Genomic DNA, 17,911 nt, shown 5'->3' on the forward strand with positions numbered 1-17,911 from the left:
GAAAAAATGAGGCTCAAGTTAAGTGATTTACCCAAGTCTCCCTCATCCCTCCTTGATGACTTAACTCACTTTATTTCTTCTGTCTAGAGGCAATTCTCCACTGAGGGCAATGTTGCCCCTCAGGGATATTTGGCAATTGTCACTACTGAGGGTGGGGCTACATCCGGCGGGTGGAGCCCAAGGTTGCTGCTAAACATCTTACAGCGCACAGGATAGCTTCCCATAGCAAGGGACTACCTGGCCCCAAGTTCAGATGGTAAAGAATCAGCCTGCAGTGCAGGAGACCCGGGTTTGATCCCTGGGTTGAGAAGATCCTCTGGAGGAGGGCATGGCAACCCACTCCAGTATTCTTGCCTGGAGAATCCCATGGACAGAGAAGCCTGGAGGGCTACAGTCTGTGGGGTCGCAAAGAGTCGGACATGACTGAGTGCCTAACGCTACTACTACTAAGTTGAAATAATGTGGAGCTGGAGAAACTGATCTAGAGACATCCACGCGCTTCCCTCTGGGTCACTCCAGGCGGCCCTCCTTGAGTCCCCCAGGGAGAGGCTGCCCCTCCTCATAACCCCTGCAGCCACCGTCTGTCCTAACAGGTGCTGATCATGCTGCCTCGAATCAGAGCTTCCAGTAAATGGTACTGGATTGATAATCAATAAACGCTTGTTGGCTTAACACACAAGGTGGTGCCTGTCTATTAACTCCTTGCTTCAATTAGACTGGCGATTCCTAGCATTTCAGGGCTGGAAAGAAATACCCGAGGCCTCTGTTCTAGCCACCCTAACTGAGCACCACCATCCCTCACCTGGATTGTCTTGAGAGCATCTGACCTGGCCTCTGTGTTCCAGTCCTTGACCTCTTACAGTGTATTCTTCACTCAGTATCCCAAGGGATTCTTCCTAGTTCTGTGGTTTCCCATCTCAGATCAAAAACTAAAGCCCTTATGGTGTTGTTCAAGCCAATATAGCGTCAGACATTCACACCCTTATCTGACTTTGTCTCCTACCACTCTCCCCTTTTCTTGCTTTGGACCACACTAGCCTCCTTGCTTCCTTCTAGTATTCAGGCTTCTACCTCAGGGCCTTTGCACTTGCTGTTCCCTTTGTCCTCTAAATTCTTCAGGCATTTTATCAAAACTATTTCTCAGGGACTTCCCTGACGGTCCAGTGGTTAAGACTCTGCACTCCCAATGCAAGGAGTGTGGGTTTGATCCCTGGTCAGTTGGGGAACCAAGATTCCCACTTGCCACGCAGTGCATGGCTGGGGGAAGAAAACCTTTCTGACTGACCTGATGTCCAATATAAAACCAGAATCGATCCCTATCCTGCCTTCCCTGCCCTGCCCTCTTTTGCTCCATGACAATTATCTGACAAGACATATAATTTACTGGTCTGCCTTTGTGTGTATCCTCCCATAGATATCCCCCAGGAGAGCAGTTATTATGTCCTGCCTTGTTCACTTCATATCCCCAGTGCCTGGTACACAGTAAATTCTTAATCAATATTTGAAGGATAAATTCAGTTGCTTGGATCCAAGTGAATTGGAATCTGGTACATGAGTGGAGCCCAGAAATCTATATTTTAAAAACACACCCCAAGTGCAGGTAGGGTGGAGAAGCCCCATCCCAGAACATCAGCAGTAAAGAAACCCAGGAATATTCTGCCAAGTCCAGCCCTCTCATGTCATGACGAAGTCACCAAGGCCAGAGGTGGGGAGGAGGGGCCCCAGGTCCCAGGGTGAGTGGGGGCAGAGGGGAAACTCAAACTTCAGTATTGGAAGGCCAGCACAGGGCTCTCTCTGCAGCTCGTCGGCCTGGTCCTCGTCAGTCTGGTTTCAGGGGAATCGCTGAGTCTGAGACTTGGGGCACATTGTGGTCCCCAGCTCAGGTGGCGGTGGGCAAACTTGGACCTGTCTTTGCTCAAACTAACCTAGTGGTGAAGTTGTCAGTGTTAAAGTTCAAGAGTTGATCCTACCTTTTGATACGATTAACCCGTTTTTAAAAAAATTTAAGACTGTAACAAGTATTAACAAATGAAATCGAAACTTTAGAGTCTTAGAGTCAAGTTTTGAGGGGGCTGGCAGGCATAATTTGGGTAGGCCTTCCAAGACCCTGGAGGAGGGGAAGTTTCAAAAATGTTTGGAGGCCTCTTTACCTGGTTCTAGAATTTCCCAAACCTGGATCACTCAGGGCACTTGGGAAAAACATAGGTTCCTGCTGCTGCCCAGATGTTGGGTTTAGTGTGGCTCAGATCAGGCTTAGGAATTTGGATTTTTAAGGCATTCTTATGCTCTGTAAACTTGAGAAGCTTGGCCTGTCCAGCGCCAGTAGCCTGTGGAGTAATGAACCTTATAAGGCAATGAGGTCTGATGTCAGGCACTCCCTCATTCCCAATCTGTTTAGAAACAGGAAGACCCAATCCTAACTTACTCAAGCAAACACTAGTCTGTCTACAAATCCCAGGAGACTCTTGTGCTTGTCAAATGCACCTTGGGGAATTTGTATTTTAGTGCTTCAAAGAATGGCTTGGGCACCTTTATGACTCAATAGTCATTGGAAGATCCATCCTAGCTGGATTATTTGAATGTGCAGAGGTTGCCAGGAAATGGCCCCAGGGGAGCAGGAGCTGTGTGGGCTTTTTTTTTTTGGCTGCACTTGGTCTGCGTTGCTGCACGTGGGCATCTCATTACCCTGGCTTTTGTTGCAGAGCACGGACTCTAGGGTGCATGGGCTTCAGTAATTGTGGCATACGGGCTTAGTTGCCCTGCAGCATGTGGCATCTTCCCTGACCAGGGATCGAACCTATGTCTCCTGCATTGGCAGGTGGATTCTTAACCAATGGACCACCAGGGAAGTCCCGGTGCTGGGCTTTGTGGGAAGGCCAGTGTAACTAGTTTCTAGAGTGATGAACAGTGACCAAGGGATGCCTGTGTCCTGCAGCTCATGCTGATCGTGACTCTACTGCAGGGGCCATCCCAAGTTTACACACATAGAGCTCCTGGCCACACACATACCTCCAAGAACACACGTTTACACAGAGAAGAGAGAAATCTTAAACCTCTTCCAGACAAAACACTGTTTCCTGCTTCCCTCCTCCAACCCACTGTTCCAGCCCTGCCAGTTCTCACTAAAGGACAGTTCTGAGTAGCTTCTGCTGAAAGTCCTTCAATAGCTACCCCTCCTCCCCACACACACACTCCAGGTTTGACATTCTGATGCACTCTGGTTTGACAGTCAGGGCTGCAGGATAGAACTCCTTCCCTGTGGAAGGTAGAATAATGACCTCCCGCCCCGGGAAAGATGTCCCCATTCTAATTTCTGGAAACTGTGAATGTAATAGATAGAAAAAGGGACTTTGTAGATGGGATTAAAGACTTTGAGAGGAGGAAACTATCCTGCACACAGATCCTTCTAAGTGGAGAACTTTTCCTGGCTGTGCTTAGAGAGATGTGATGATGGAAAAAGGATCAGAGCTGTGATGTCACTGGCTTTGAAGAGAGAGGCCAAGAGTCAAGAAATGCAGGGAGCCTCTAGAAGCTAGAAAAGACAAGGACATGGATTCTCCCCTAGAGCCTCCAGAAATGCAATCCTCTAGACATCTTAATTTTACGCCAGTGAGACCCATGATGGACTTCTGCTGAACTTTAAGATAACAAATGTGTATTTCTTTAAGAGACTACAGTTGTGATAATTTATGACGGCAATAGAAATCTAATACATTCCCCACTGAACCTTCCTCCAGCTAGCTGTCTCTGGCCATTCTTACCCCAGACACCATGGGCTTTCCTCCTTCCCTACCTTTGCTCATGCTGTTAGCACCTGTTAACAACTGCCTTTCATGCTAAACTGTCCTTAGCATTGACCACCTGCTACCAGCATCCACCCTTCTGCCTGATCACTCCATGGGCTCCCCACTAGACCATAAACTCCTTGATTTGTTTCCCTCTGATTCCACAACCAGGAGTGGTCCACAGAGGTTGGCATAGTGGACCTGGCATGCTTATGTGGAACCTCTGGTTCTTGGTCCTAACTGCAAGGTCACCTGGGGATCTTAAAAATCTCAGTTCTACCAAATCACTGTGGAAGAATGGAAGACAGCTCCACATGTGTTATTGGGAGATTTCCAAGAGTTAGGTTGAAAAAAGTAGAGCTGAAGAGTAAGTAACATATTTTACCTTGTGTGAGGGGAAAATTTTATATAATTAAAAAAAAAATTGACTATCTTTGGAAAGATACGGAAAATAGGTGAAGAGTACAAAGCACCCTGAAACTTTCTGAATTCTGTGCCATATATACATATTACTTATTTACACACAAAAATAAATGTTTAAAATTCAAAAGACTGATTCTTGTGTTATGGTCAGAGAAAGAGCCAGGATGTCCCAGTTGGGAGACAGGAATCAGTGTCTAAAGCACTGTCTGCCAGTTTATTCCAAGTCAGGAACTGAATCATCAGAAGAGGGCAGAGCCAAGATGCCAATGATATTTGAAAGCATAATCTTAAGATACACTTAATCAGAAAAATAGAAAGCTCTCTAAGAGATTGTGAAGCCAGGTTTGGAAACCACTGACCTAATCCCCTCTGTGCATTTTATGGATCAGGAAAGACAGGGAGGATCATTTGCCCAAAGCCACACAGCCAGCCAGAGGCACAGGCCAGTGTCCCAGGAATGTTTGATCATGACAATGACTTAGGTTCCCAACCTCTGCCCACCCTTCATACAAAGACTTTTCCCTTAGAAGACCCTGCAGACTCATGGGCAGGACAGGAAGAGAGAAGAAAACACCATCTTTAATCAACCCACCTGCACAGAAACCAGGGCGACACTCCCTGCCTTGCAAGGTCCCAGTGAGACGAAAACCTGGTCTCCTTGAAAAAAAAAACCATCTTATAAAAACAAAAGGCTTCAAAGCACCAGTGGCTAAATCTGCTGAGTAGAAAAGGGGTTCAGGGTGAGATGACAGCCGCCTGGGGGTGGGAGAAGAGAGGGCTGGAGGCAGAAGTTGGCCCGGAGGCAGAAGTTGGCCCACAGGCAGTGCAGCAGCCAGGCCGGAGGGAACCGTCACCCTCTTGAGCTGCACCGGTAGCTGATCGGGCTGACCTCAGGTTCTGCAGTGACCAGAGAAATGCCCAGGGTTGGCCCTTCAGCACAGACCTGCACATGAGATACTGGGGTGGGGTCCGAGTTCAGGATATTTTGGCCTGAGACAGGAGGGGATGGCAGATCAGAGCGTGGTAAGTGAGGAATGGTCACCATGGAGGGGCTCAGGTGTACAACCGTCTGTACTTCCATCTGGTTCCCCCAGGCCTCCCACCCTCCTTCCTAAGCCAGGGCTCTTCCTGTTTCACAAACTGGAAGCTGAGGCCCAATCCTCCTGCCCTCAGATTCACCAGCCAGCACACGGGATGCAGGGTCCTCAGAGGTGCCTGAGGAGGGAGGTGAAGAGACTGAGCCCTTACGTCGACTTGCTCTTAAGAAAGAGTGCTGGCCCTCCAGACCCCCCTCCCTGATGGCACCCCCCTCCATTCTGCCTCTCCGGAACAACTTCTGGGCTTGTTAGAGGGTGCTCCTGGACACCGGTGCGATCATGAACGCTGGTGATCTTTCAACACTGGTGACCAGGAAGCACAGATGAGCCCTTTTCCATGCTGGAACCACTGGTCTTTCATCAGATGAAGTGGATGGCATCCTTAGAGGTTAGCGGAGTTGCTGAGGGGGTGAGGGGTCATGGGTGCAGCAGCCTCGGGGACCTGGGAGTGGGGCAATGGGGTTGTGTCCCCCCCTTTGCTAGAGAAAGCTCAAAAGCTTTGCCAAGGGTGGGCAGAGGCCGAGTCTAAGAAGGCTTCCCTGTAGGTCAGGCTGAATGCAGGGCTCTGGGATCCGTCCATCCCATTCCCAACAAGAGAACGGGTATATTGCTTTAAGAGAGGCGTTGGCAAGTGGTGGCGGTGGTATGTGAGCGTGGTGTATGTCATATGGTTTCTAGCGTGTCCAAGTTGGAAGGGGGCTTGGAAATGGAATTCAGAGACCGGACACTGGGTTTTGGAGTCTGAAACTACAGATGATATACTGTGTTCAAGTCCTGCCTCCACCAAAAACGCAGCTGTGTGACCTCAAGTAAATCGCTTTACATCTCTGGGACTCAGTTTCCATATCTGCAAAATGGGGATTATAGTAAAATCCCAGTATAGTCCAGGGAATTGAGAGTCAAATGAAAAGGCTAGAAAGAGCTCCATTTACTAAGGGATTATTTTAATTATTTGAGGTGAGAAGCTAAGGCCCAGAGAAGACAAGGGCTTTGCCAGATGTCACACAGAGTTAGTGATGGAGCTGCGATTAGAACTCAGGACTCCTCCTCTTCATAGTTCGGGGGAACTTTCCCCAGGGCTGGTGAATAAATGTGGTGAGATGGTGTGTGTGTTTCTCCTGCCCTCTCCCTCTGGACAGGGGACAGGATGCTGGGGGAAGAAGGGAGAAAGGGGAGGCTGGAGAAGGGCGGGGGTGGGAGGTGGGGTCGCCCGCACACGTCAAGGCTGAGATTAAAAAAAATACAAACCCCGCGATTCTCCCCGCCCCACCCCTCAAGTCCAGGCTGCTAAGGGCCAAGTCCAAGTCCGCTTCAGACCCAGATCCCGCCGGCTCAGGCTGCAGTGAGTCAGGGAGCCGCCAGGGGGCGCGCCTGCCATCTTGGCCAGAGCTCGTGGCAGTGGCGGTCAGTCTAACCGCAGGGGTGGGCGTGGGGTAAACGCTACCCAGACCTGCAAGAAAACAAAAATCTTTTAGGGAAGCGGACCTCTGAACAGGGAGGCGGAGAAATCCGCCTGCTCCTCCCTCCCCTTCTTTCTCCTACACTAATGCCGGGGTCCCTCCACCCCACACGGCTCCGCGCCATGACCCACGTGTACAGAGGTTGCAGTTGTAAATGCGACGTCTTCTGGGGCGCCTGGTATCCGTAGGAGTCAAAACCGCCGATGAAATCGACTGCGGAAGGGGAGATGGCACGTGGTTAGAGATGGGCCTGTGGAGAGGCGAGGTGATGGGAGGCAAGGTCCTGAAAGGGAGGAACCTGAGACCAGATCCAGTACAGGGCCTGAGGGGTTGAGCTTTGCTGTAGCATCTCGAGGGACCGGCCAAGGCCTGAGATAGAGAGCTGGAGCGTAGATGCGGAGGGCTGTCGTTTAAGGAGGAGGCTGAGGGGTGGGGGTGGGGAACTGGAGCAGGGAGGCAAGACCTTCCGAAGGGTGGGAGTAGGACGAACTGGGAATGGGTGGTGCTTGACAGGAGTGGGGCTGTGGACCCCTCCGAGGGGACAGGACGGGGCCTAAGGGGCGGGTAGTGGGGCAGGGCCTTGGCTTGGGCACCGGGACGTCTGGGCCTCATCCAGAATGGGCCGGCTATGCAGATCCCCACCCAGTCTACTGTCTCTTCTTCCCCAGCCCCAAGAGGGGCCCCTTAACTGACCCAGGGCTCCCTCCCGCTTGGGCCCCTGTCCAGGGTGCTGACGGTGTGGGGTCCCCACTTCCCTAGGGGCTCCGTACTCACAGCTGTCCTCCTCTTCCAGGAATACTTTGCTCACGTAGCAGGCGAACACGAAGCCGAACAGCTGCGGGAGGACACAGCATCAGAAACGGAGGGAGGAGTGGGAAGCTCTTTCTTCACCCCCTGCCTGGCCCTCCCCACCCTGGCTGGAGGGGCCAAATGTGCTGAGAGGAAGGCAAACCCGTTAACAACTTCAAGTTTAATGACTGTGCCTTAAACTTAATACCCTTAGTTCTGTTCTCTGTTCTGGATGTGACTTTGAACAAGTAATTATTTTACCTCTTTGCTTCTCCAGTTGGACCTGGGAGATATCTTACTGGCTTGTTAAGAGGAAAGAGGGTTATGTAACTTTGTGTGTGTGAAGTGCCAAGAGCAGGGTTGGGATGGGCAAGGGGACAGAAACTCACAGCCAAGAAGATCTGCAGGGCACTGCTAAGTGCTTCAATGTAGGGATAGTCGAGCAGGCAGCCGGTGACTGAGATGACATGGTGGTCCTCCAGGGCCAGGCGGGAGTTCAGGACAGGTGTCACCAGGCAGCCTGGCCCGTTCTCCATCCACCAGGAGCGGTGCAGGGATGTGTTGAAGGTCATGATGAAGTCCCGGTCCTAGGGGCAGAGGGGCCTAGGATACTGAGCTGGGGGGAGGGTGGAGATCCTTCCAGGCTCCAGGTTTACTTCACACCTGGGTCATAACAGCTTCCCTTCCTGGCGTGATTTGTGAGAGGTTATGGTCTGTATCTGCAAGTCTATAGTTGGCCAGTAGGTGGCGCTAGATGATCATGCCGGGCTGCAACAGCCCCGCAGGAGCCTCAGAATTTCAGGGCTGGAAAGGATATTAATGGTGATTGGTTTCCCTTTTCCAGCTGTTAGTGAAATCCCCAACACAGACCTTCTTCACAGCTCACTCAACCTCTCCACTGCCCCCTGTGTGTGACCCCGGGCAAACCTCTCCTCTCTTTAGTCCTTGGTTTCTTCTTTTGAAATGGAGAAGGGGCTGGCCTAGATCAGTTCTTACCCACATGTGCATCTATGTGTTCCTCACTTATATGGCCCACTAACAAATATTCACTGCATACCGACTGGGCGCCAAGCACTGAGATGTGCGATCTCCCTCCGCAATTACATGAAACTGGAGTTTCTATTAACTGCACTTACTAGATGAGGAAACTGATGCTCAGAGAGGGTAAGCCACCTGCCCAGGGTCACACAGCTAGGAAATGTTTAAGCTGGGATTTAAATCTAGCAGAAGTAGGAAGCCAAGTGCTCTCATTCATATATTTTGCCTCCTTTCTTTTTAAAACTAGGAGTTGTGCCCTCTGGGTTTGTTCTCGAAGTTAAATACTCCCACTTTCTTCAACAGTTCTCCATGTGACATGGTCGGTTCAGTTTTTCCAGAACAGACTCTACCCTCTCTTTCTCATCTGAAAAATATCAGAATTGGACTCAAATCTTTGCAGTCTAGGCCATACAAAGCATGTTGCATTTTCACCTCTTTTGCACTGAACACGTGTGGAGCCTAAGAGAAGTTTTCTGGGTCATGACATATTGATGGTTTCTTCTGAGACTGCAATCAACTGGAACCCCAACCCATCTTCATCAGATTGCCCTTCAGCTTCATCATTTGTTTTTGAGAAGTACAGAGGAGGCCAGAAATGAAAATGTAGGGGTGGAGGGAGAGCACAGATTACTCCAATGTGTAGAGAGCGTTCTCTTTAAGAGATGACACCCCAGACCCACACCACAGGAGCCCTCGGGGCAGGAGGTGCCAGGCTTTGCCCTCTGACAATGCCAGGCCCGAGGCTTACCTGGGACAGCTGTCCAACCTCCAAATAGAAGCAGATGATAAATGCATTCCAGCCAACCCAGAGCACCAGCCAGGCTGCATACTGGGGAAAGCAAAAGGAGGGGCGGGTCAGGGCGGGGCCTGGGGGAGTGGAGAGGGGGCGGGTCGGTGGACCAAAGAGACCTCTGCAGGGGAAACTATGACAATGCCTCACTCAGCACTTCTCAGTTTATAAATCATCTTCCAACCAGGCTCCCTTATGAGAGCCCTGCAGGGAAAGCACTGTCTTTCTCTTTAAAGCTAAGCTAAGAAAAAAAGATAATAATAATAAAGCTAAGCTAAGGCTCAGAGAAGAGATTTACTTTTTCCAAGATCACACAGCTAGGAAGAGGTAGGGCTGGCATGCAAACCCAAGTTCTCTGGTAGGTAATCCTATCCACTCTGTGAAAGTGAAAGTGAAGTCACTCAGTCGTGTCCGACTCTTTGCAGCCCCATGGACTGTAGCCTACCATGTTCCTCCATCCATAGGATTTTCCAGGTAAGAGTACTGGAGTGGGTTGCCATTTCCTTCTCCAGAGGATCTTCCCGACCCAGGGAATCGAACCCGGGTCTCCCGCATTGCGGGCAGACGCTTTACTGTCTGAGCCACCAGGGAAGCCTGTAGAGAACCGCAGACACCAACCAGATGGCATCCTACACATGGCAAAGAACTAGAGAGGAGCTCGATGTTGTTGTTGTTTAGTCTCTAAGTCATGTCTGACTCTTTTGTGACCCCATGGTCTGTAGCCTCCCAGGCTCCTCTGTCCATGGGATTTTTCAAGAATACTGGAGTGGGTTGCCATTTCCTCCTCCAGGGGATTTTCCCATCCCAGGGATCGAACCCACATCTCTTACATATTCTGCATTGGCAGGTGGGCTCTTTTACCACTGAGCCACCTGGGAAGCCCAAGGAGCTGGATGATTTCCACCGAAATCCTATGCCTGTGATTCTAATGGCAGCCTCCTGGCAGAAGTGCTGTTTACAGAGGTGCCTGGGGCATTCCTGAGGACTGGAGAGAAGAGTCCTCTGAGGTGAGGGAGCGCTTTGGAAGGGCCCTGTCCACCTCTGGAACTGAGCCTGTGGGAGGTGGGGAAACTCACCCTAGAATGAGGGTGAGTGGGCTCAGGGGTGGGAGAGGCATGAGATTACATGTCATCGGTATTTGAGGTGTCCGGCATTTATGAAGCAAACCTACCAAAGAGCCTCTTCCCTCAAGAGACGTGTGTGAATGGGTCACTGAGGAAGAGCAGCAGATGAGGATGAGACTAGCTGAAAACGGGAATTTGATCTTCAAGGACCAGGGCTTGGAAAGAGGAAGTAGGCGGAGGGAGCCAGGGACACAGTGCACTCCTGGGACTGGGCGCAGGAGGCGCTGGCCTCAAAATCGCACAAGCCTCTCGAGCACATGCTTGATGAACATCAGGGGACAGGAGCCAAGCCTTCCTGAAGCAACTTGAGAGACCAGACCAGACCAAGAGCATCCCTCACACGGACCTACTGGGGCAGTGTGGGGATGCAGCAGGAGCCTTCGCTCTGGAAGCGATGCTCTAACCCTGCCACTTATTAGCTGTGTGACTTAAGGAGGCCTCGTCACCTTTCTGAGCCTCATGTCCTCATCTGGAAAATGAAGACAGTAAGATACACCTGGCAGGGCTGTCGTAAAGGTAAGTGAAGCTAGTGAAACTCTTGGCATGTGTCTGGCACACGGGAAAGTGAAGTGTGAAAGTGAAAGTTGCTCAGTTGTGTCCGACTCTTTGCAACCCCATGGACTGTCCACAGAATTCTCCAGGCCAGAATACTGGAGTGGGTAGCCTATCCCTTCTCCAGCGGATCTTCCCAACCCAGGGATCGAACCCAGATCTCCTGCATTGCAGGCAGATTCCTGACCAGCTGAGCCACAAGGGAAGCCCAAGAATACTGGAGTGGGTAGCCTATCCCTTCTACAGGGGATCTTCCCAACCCAGGAATCAAACCTGGGTCTCCTGCATTGCAGGCAGATTCTTTACTAACTGAGCTACCAGGGAAGCTCTGGCACATGAGAGGCACTCACTCAATGATACATCTGGTTAATAGTTGGACTTTTCTGTAGAAAATTCTTTAGGAAAGTACTAATCTTGTCTCCACTGAGCAAAGAAGCACTGGGATCTGGATATCACCAGCCAGGCTGGAGCCAAGACTCAAGCAGGGGTCTAGGTGCCCTGGATTGGGGGACAGCTCTGGCTGGAGAATGAGGTAGAAATGGATGGGGGTGAGAAAGAAGGAGTTGGTTTGGGGAGGGGCCGAGTGAGCCATACCAGGATGAGGTACCGGGAGCGGTACTGCACGGTGCCAAAGATGCCCAGGATAACTGCCATGATGTGCAGGAAGTTGGCAAGGATCGGAGCCCACTGGTAGCCCAGGAAGTCAAAGATCTGCCGCTCCAGTGCAGCCACCTGTGGGAAAGAGCAGGCTGAGGCCACATCACCCCCTAAAGGAGGAAGACGGGGACTCCTCCTCAGCCTTGTGGAGCGGGGGACACCAGTTACCAGGGTGATGAGGCACCATGACCTGACTGTACACAGGCCTCAAGGTCACCCCAGCCCTGTAGGACCCAAGGGGATGCTGGGAGGTGAGGACAAATTGGTGAGGATGCGAGGGGGATGGAGCCCTAGCGATCACTTTGGGGTGGGCTAGTGGGTGACGGGAGCCAGGGTTCAGAACACCTTCCATCCTGCCAAGAAGCCTCCCCACCTGGCACCTGTAGCTCCCCTGGGAGGTGAGTCTCAGCCAGTGGAGTCAGGATTCAGACTGGCTCTCCCAGCACTGGTCTAGGAATGAGCCATGGCCCTAGAGGGCCCAGGGGAGCCTGTAGGACTGAGTCTCCTCTTTTAAGGACCCCTCTCTGGAGGTTGTCCTGGCCCAGGGGACCCACGGGCTGCAGAAAAAGGGATTGTTTTTTCCCTCTTTCTCCTCCTGCTTCCACACTAACTTTGTGCTCCTTGGCAGTGCCTTCCCACATGAATGCTTGTGTTCGGTCACATGACTTGCTTCATTCAGTGAGATTTGAGCAAAGAGGAAGCAGGTGAAAAAGCTTGAAAAACGCCGGTGCATTGGAGCTTGCCCACTTTTTACACTTGTAACATAGAGAACACCTTTTGAAAGAGCTCAGGCTGACCTTCAGGAGGACAAGAGGGCACGGGGAAAAGAGCCAAGGCATCTGAGCCGACAGCGAGTCAACCATTAACACACATGAGTGAGGCCATCCTATATCACTCAGATGCTAGCCAACCCACCAACAGACCAAAGACATGTCACTAGACCAAAGAACCTCCAGCTGACCCACAGAATCATGAGCTAAATCAAGTGGTTGTTTTATTTTTTGTTTTTATTGCTATTTTTGAATTTTCAGCCATGTCGTGTAGCTTGTGGGATCTTAGTTCCCTGAATCAGGGATGGATTGAACCTGGGCCCATGGCAGTCAAAGCCCTGAGTCCTAACCACTGGACCGCCAGGGAACTCCCTAAAATGGTTGTTTTTGCACCACTACATTTTGGAGGGATTTGCCATGCAGCAGGAGGTAACTGTTATAGGACTCGATCAACAGTCCCTTTCCAGTAGCCCCTGAGTCAACCTTTCAGCTGATACACTTAGGAACAAAGATCCCAAGGATACCAATGGTTATTGACCATCCCATATCCCTCCTTCTGTTGACAGAACCTATCTCTTTGTTTTGGAAACTGCCTCCCAGACCCTCAGTCCATGCACTAATTTCTGCGGTGGGCTCGGGACCCAAGTCTAACTAAATAAGCAGCACACAGTGATCTGCTCAGGGAAGGACTCTCTCTGCGCTCTGCCCCTGAGAGTTGCCTGGATATTTGCTGGGCATCAGGACAGAGATGCCGCCTGTCCACCAAGATACCTGGATGGGTGTAGTGTCAGCTGAGAGCTCCTGGGGACTGTCTTTGCCAGCACGCAGGGGACAGCCTGCTTGAGGAGGAAGCCAGAGCTAAGGGACAGAGTGAGGAAAGAAGAGGGAACACGCCAAGGGGAGGGTCTGAGGATCTAGCCACGACGAATCGAGTTCTCCCTCCTTGTACTGATTTGTCACTTATACCCAAGAGTCCTGACTACCTAGAAGGAGAGAGAAGAGAGTCTGTCTGGGTAGGGAGAGAAGATCCTAATAAAATAAGATCCCAGAAGGCTTTTTCCTGGCCAGGAGGCAGGAGGAGGTGGAGGTGATGGTTCCACACAGATGGTAAAGCTTGGGCAGACGCCCAGGAAGCTGCAGGCCCAACCCTGGCATCCATTGACCTGGCACCGGCCTGCCTCTTGCTGGTGACTCCCCTCCCAGCGCTCTGCAGGTTGTAAAGAGCTTTCCAAGTTCATCTCTCATTGGATACTTCTTGGCAGAAAGGCACCGCTGAGATCATTATCTAAGAGGAAAGCAACAGTGAGGCTCAGAGAGAGGAAGTGACTTGCCCAAGGTCACACAGCAGGTTGGTGGCAGAGCCAGGCAGACATTTTGCTTTTCTCTGCCTTCTGTCCCATCTTAGCACCAACACATCACCTTTCCCGGTTGCCACTGGCTCGGGAGTTTAGACATGTGGTTTCTGGTTGAGGTTCTAACACTGACTCCTGGTTTACTTGGGCAGACTACCTTCTCTGTGGGTCTTGGGCTCTTCTTCCATATACAAAGGCTGCCAAACTAAATAAGGGCCCTTCTGGTCTTGAATCCAGTGGCCTGCTCCCAAAGCTCCTGCCCCAATTCTGTTCTCCTTTCTACCCTGACTCTGCAAGGCCCTGAGGAGCCCTGGGAGTTTGAGGTCCAGCTGGGTGCTCTAGACTCAGCTGACATGGGATCCTAGAAATGAGGTTGTGACAGGGTTGCCCAGGCTCATAGTGTAGCTGGGGAGACACCCTGCCTGGACACAACTACCTAAACCTGACATCACCCCTACCCCCACCCTGGCCCTTGCTCAAAACCCTTGTGTTCTCAGGGACCTCACTGATGGAGTGAGCAGCAGTCAACTGCAGTTCTACTGTGTGACTCAGGACAAATTACTTCCCCTCGCTGAGCCTATTTCTTTAATTATAAATCGGGAAGACAGTAATTCCCCTAGGAAGTTGTGAGGATATGGAGACATCACATAAACTATTAGACTTAATATATGGTAGCTAATTAACAGAAGACCTAACAGTCAAAGCTTCTTAGTTGGGCTTTGAAGGCTGCTAGGATCTGGCTCAATTCTTTATTCCAGGTCAGTTTCTGCCCCCAAGCAGCTGAAATAACAGTTGAGGTTCCACTATCATTTCCCTTTTCCTATACCCAAGTCCTCATTTTTCAAAATATAGCAGTTTTCTCCTTCCCTAGCAAGACTTCCTGCCTGGCCCAAAGGGATCTCTCTTTCCACTGAATATGGAACACTAGCTGTTCTTGTCACTCTGAGCCATCCTTCCAGCCTCCCTCCAGCCTCCCATCCAACACTCACCCACTCATTCATCAAAACCCCATCCACATCCATTTATTCATCCCTCCGACATCTGACATGCCCTCATCCATCCAGGGTCCATCATTTATTTATTCACAGAACGTTTAGTCTGTGTCAGGCACCGTGCTGACGCTGGGATGCTGAAGTGAATATGTTGTAGTCCCTGCCCTTTGGGAACTCAGAGCCTAGGCAGGGAGATGGATGGAAAACCGGACAGTTACAGACCATTGTGATCAGCGTGATAACCCAGGCCTGAACGATGCTGCCTCTTCTGCCGAAGGTGAGTGCAGAGATCAACTTAAATAAATAAATATTTTAATTGAGATTCCACGTCTTATATATAATCCCAATTTTAAAGTTGTTTTTTACTCGAAAACTGAGTCAAAATACTCCAGAACTCCTGCTTCCGCAGCACTGATATGCAACTAATTAACAACAAAAGATAAGAACAAAAAACAGGAGGAGTATCTCCCCCATCTGGTTGCACCAGCTTAGAAACGCTAGTCTGAGGACTGCAGTAGGTGTAAATCATAACTGGCCTTGGAGTGTCCTTTTTCCTTTGATGAGAGGACTTGTGTGGAGACAACAGCAACCTATCCCTTTGCAAAAAGTTCAAGTGCACATTTAGTGAGAGGGAAAAAATGACTTTGGGGAGATTTTGACCTGGCCAGCCTACAGGCCAGACACAAGCTGGCTTCTTGGGTCTCCCTTCTCCATGAGCCAGCACGAGGCTTCTGTGGGCAAGTGCTGCAGCCTCCTGCCAGATTTCCTGGCAGAGGGAGGCTGCTGACCACCTCTCTGGAATGCTTTTTCTAAAGCAGATTTTGCTTGAGTCACTCTGTCGTCCATGCAGCCCAGAGAGCCTGGGGTAATCCCTACGGCCTCTGGGCCAGCCAACTCACGGGTCACCAGGACCCCAGACAAGCAGGATGAGTGCGCTAACCAGTCCCAGAAGGACAGAAGAGATCCAGACCCCTCAGCCCCACAGCCCTGGTCTGGATTTGTCAGCGCCCACAGAGTAAGTCCCACTTTCCTGCCCATCGGTCAGTCCTCTCTGCCCTTGATCTGAATGCCCCTCTGTGCCGCTTCCTGACCCAGACCCCCCAGGCCCCCTTTCACGAGCCCCTCCACACCAGTGAGTGTCTCTCTGGCCTCAGAGCCTTTTCTAAGGGGTTCCCCACCCACTACACATTGCACCCAAGGACCCTGCTTCTCTGGAGTCTTCTCAGTGACTCTGTTTCTCTTCTCTCATCTCCTGTTCCTCGGGCCCAAAGGTGGGATCCTGGGGTCCCAACACTGCCTGGCAGAACTGTCCCACCCTCATCCACGGCTGGCTCCATCATCCACTCCAGGTCAGGTCCATTCCTTGAAGACGATTCCTTGATCCCTGCTTCACCCTGGTTGACTCTAACATTGGAGGGGCGGCCACCCCCTCCAGCACCTCAACCTCTCAGCCTCTCGCCCCTGACCCAGGCTTCCATCCCTCCTTGTCCACAGCCACCTCTTGGGCTGGGTCATCACCTGTAACTGCCATGCTTTCCAAAGTCACCGATTTCTGAGCCCCTCTCGGACCGCCCCAGCTTCTTTCCAACAGCCTTCATGATGACGAGCCCAGCCCAGGGCGCCGGGTCCCCAGCCCTCCCCTCACTTCCATTCCCCACTTCACATCCCAGCTCAGCCTGCTGGGATCACAGGACCCCTCACTTCACCATCAGCTTCGCCTGCAACCCAAACTCTCATACTCCTCTGCTTTTTCATCACGAATGTCAGGAAAAGCCCACTCCTGGACAAACCCAATTAATAGATTTCTTAGTTCTTGAAAAGCAGCCGAGCATTGCTGCAGTCACTCCCTGGGGCAGACTGGGGCCCCTGGAGCTCTGGAATCATCAACTCCAAGAAGCTCCCCAGGGAACTCACTCTCCCTGATGATATTCAGGTCCTCTCACTGTCCTCCACCTCCTGGGTGTCCTTCACCCCTACTCTGGGTGAAGACCTGGTCTCCTTCACCCCCATCTACTATACTTGAGGCTCCATTCCGCCTCCCACCCAAGGCCAATGCCTCCTCCTGCACTTGGAACTCTGTCCTCTACCTTCTCAGGAGCCCACATCATCCACAATTTCTTTTCTTATAAACTCAACTTCTTCCCCTGCCTGGGATCCTTCCTACTGGCTCCTAGACATGCTCAAATCTCTTCTGTTTAAAAAAAACAACCACTTTTCCCCTCCAGCGAATGCCTTATCTATCCCAATGTTCTCACATCCAAAGTTGATTAAAGGTCTTCACACCCTTCCTGCCACTCACTCCCTCACCCACCTGCTGTAACAATTTGGTCCAGAAATTAGGAGCAGAGCTGGGTTAGAACCCTGGTTTTTCTATAACTCTGGGCAAGTCACTGAACCTCCCTGTACCTCAGTTTCCTCACCAACAAAATGGGTATGTTTCACAGTATCTCCCTCATCTGATCTTGAGGAGAGTCAGCACCATGTAAAATTATATTCCGTTGCAGAACTCCCCCCTCCTCCCCGCCTCCACCGCTTAATTTTTTTCCGTGGCATTTTTCACTGACTAACGTACTACTTACTGCTTATTTACCGTCTCCTGCATTAGACAGTGAATTCCATGAGAGTGGGGATGTTCACTGCTGTGTTTCCAGCGGCGAGAGCCACACCTGGCACACACATCCTCCACTTCTCAGGCCTGACTGCGGTGCAGCCCAGCCCCTCTTCACACCCCTTGTGTCCCAGCAAATGCGTGCCCCGACTTCCCGCCAGCTTCAGTCCTTTAAGCCTCCAGCCCCTTTATAACCAAGTACCCATTGGATGGTTCATCATGAACTTAATATGCCCAAACCCAGTCCATTTCCAGGGATGTGGGTCCCATGAGGTGTTCAGCTGCAGAGCTAGAAAGTTAAGCTTTAGGTCCTAGTCTCTTGCTCACCTGCATGCCCAGCCTGTCATCAAGTCCCGGCTCTCTGATCTTCTGAATATCTCACATCTGGCCATTTTCCTCCCTCTCCCCTCTCTCACCTGGCCGGTTGCAATACCAGCCCCCAGGCCACTTCAAGCCTAACCCACCCTTCTTTCT

The 17,911-nt window shown here is 51.2% G+C and overlaps 1 protein-coding gene across 3 annotated transcripts in view; it reads right to left on the reverse strand.

Moving 5' to 3' along the window:
• Nucleotides 1–6,232: 6,232 nt before the first annotated feature.
• Nucleotides 6,233–17,911, reverse strand: part of NKAIN1 (sodium/potassium transporting ATPase interacting 1) — a 44,314-nt gene continuing 32,635 nt past the window's right edge. The window contains exons 2-7 of one of the 3 annotated variants that reach the window (XM_043909534.1): nucleotides 11,653–11,790; nucleotides 9,341–9,421; nucleotides 7,944–8,141; nucleotides 7,540–7,600; nucleotides 6,897–6,978; nucleotides 6,233–6,755 (exon numbers count right to left, since the gene is read on the reverse strand). In XM_043909534.1, the coding sequence (XP_043765469.1) occupies nucleotides 6,746–6,755; nucleotides 6,897–6,978; nucleotides 7,540–7,600; nucleotides 7,944–8,141; nucleotides 9,341–9,421; nucleotides 11,653–11,790 (570 nt within the window). In that variant the 3' untranslated portion in view covers nucleotides 6,233–6,745. Of the gene's footprint in view, nucleotides 6,756–6,896; nucleotides 6,979–7,539; nucleotides 7,601–7,943; nucleotides 8,158–9,340; nucleotides 9,422–11,652; nucleotides 11,791–17,911 lie in introns of those variants that run through there. The other 2 variants (XM_043909536.1, XM_043909535.1) reach the window with 2 other exon arrangements.

The sequence above is a fragment of the Cervus elaphus genome, chromosome 8 (genome assembly GCF_910594005.1).
Source record: "Cervus elaphus chromosome 8, mCerEla1.1, whole genome shotgun sequence".
Classification (NCBI taxonomy): Eukaryota; Metazoa; Chordata; class Mammalia; order Artiodactyla; family Cervidae; genus Cervus; species Cervus elaphus.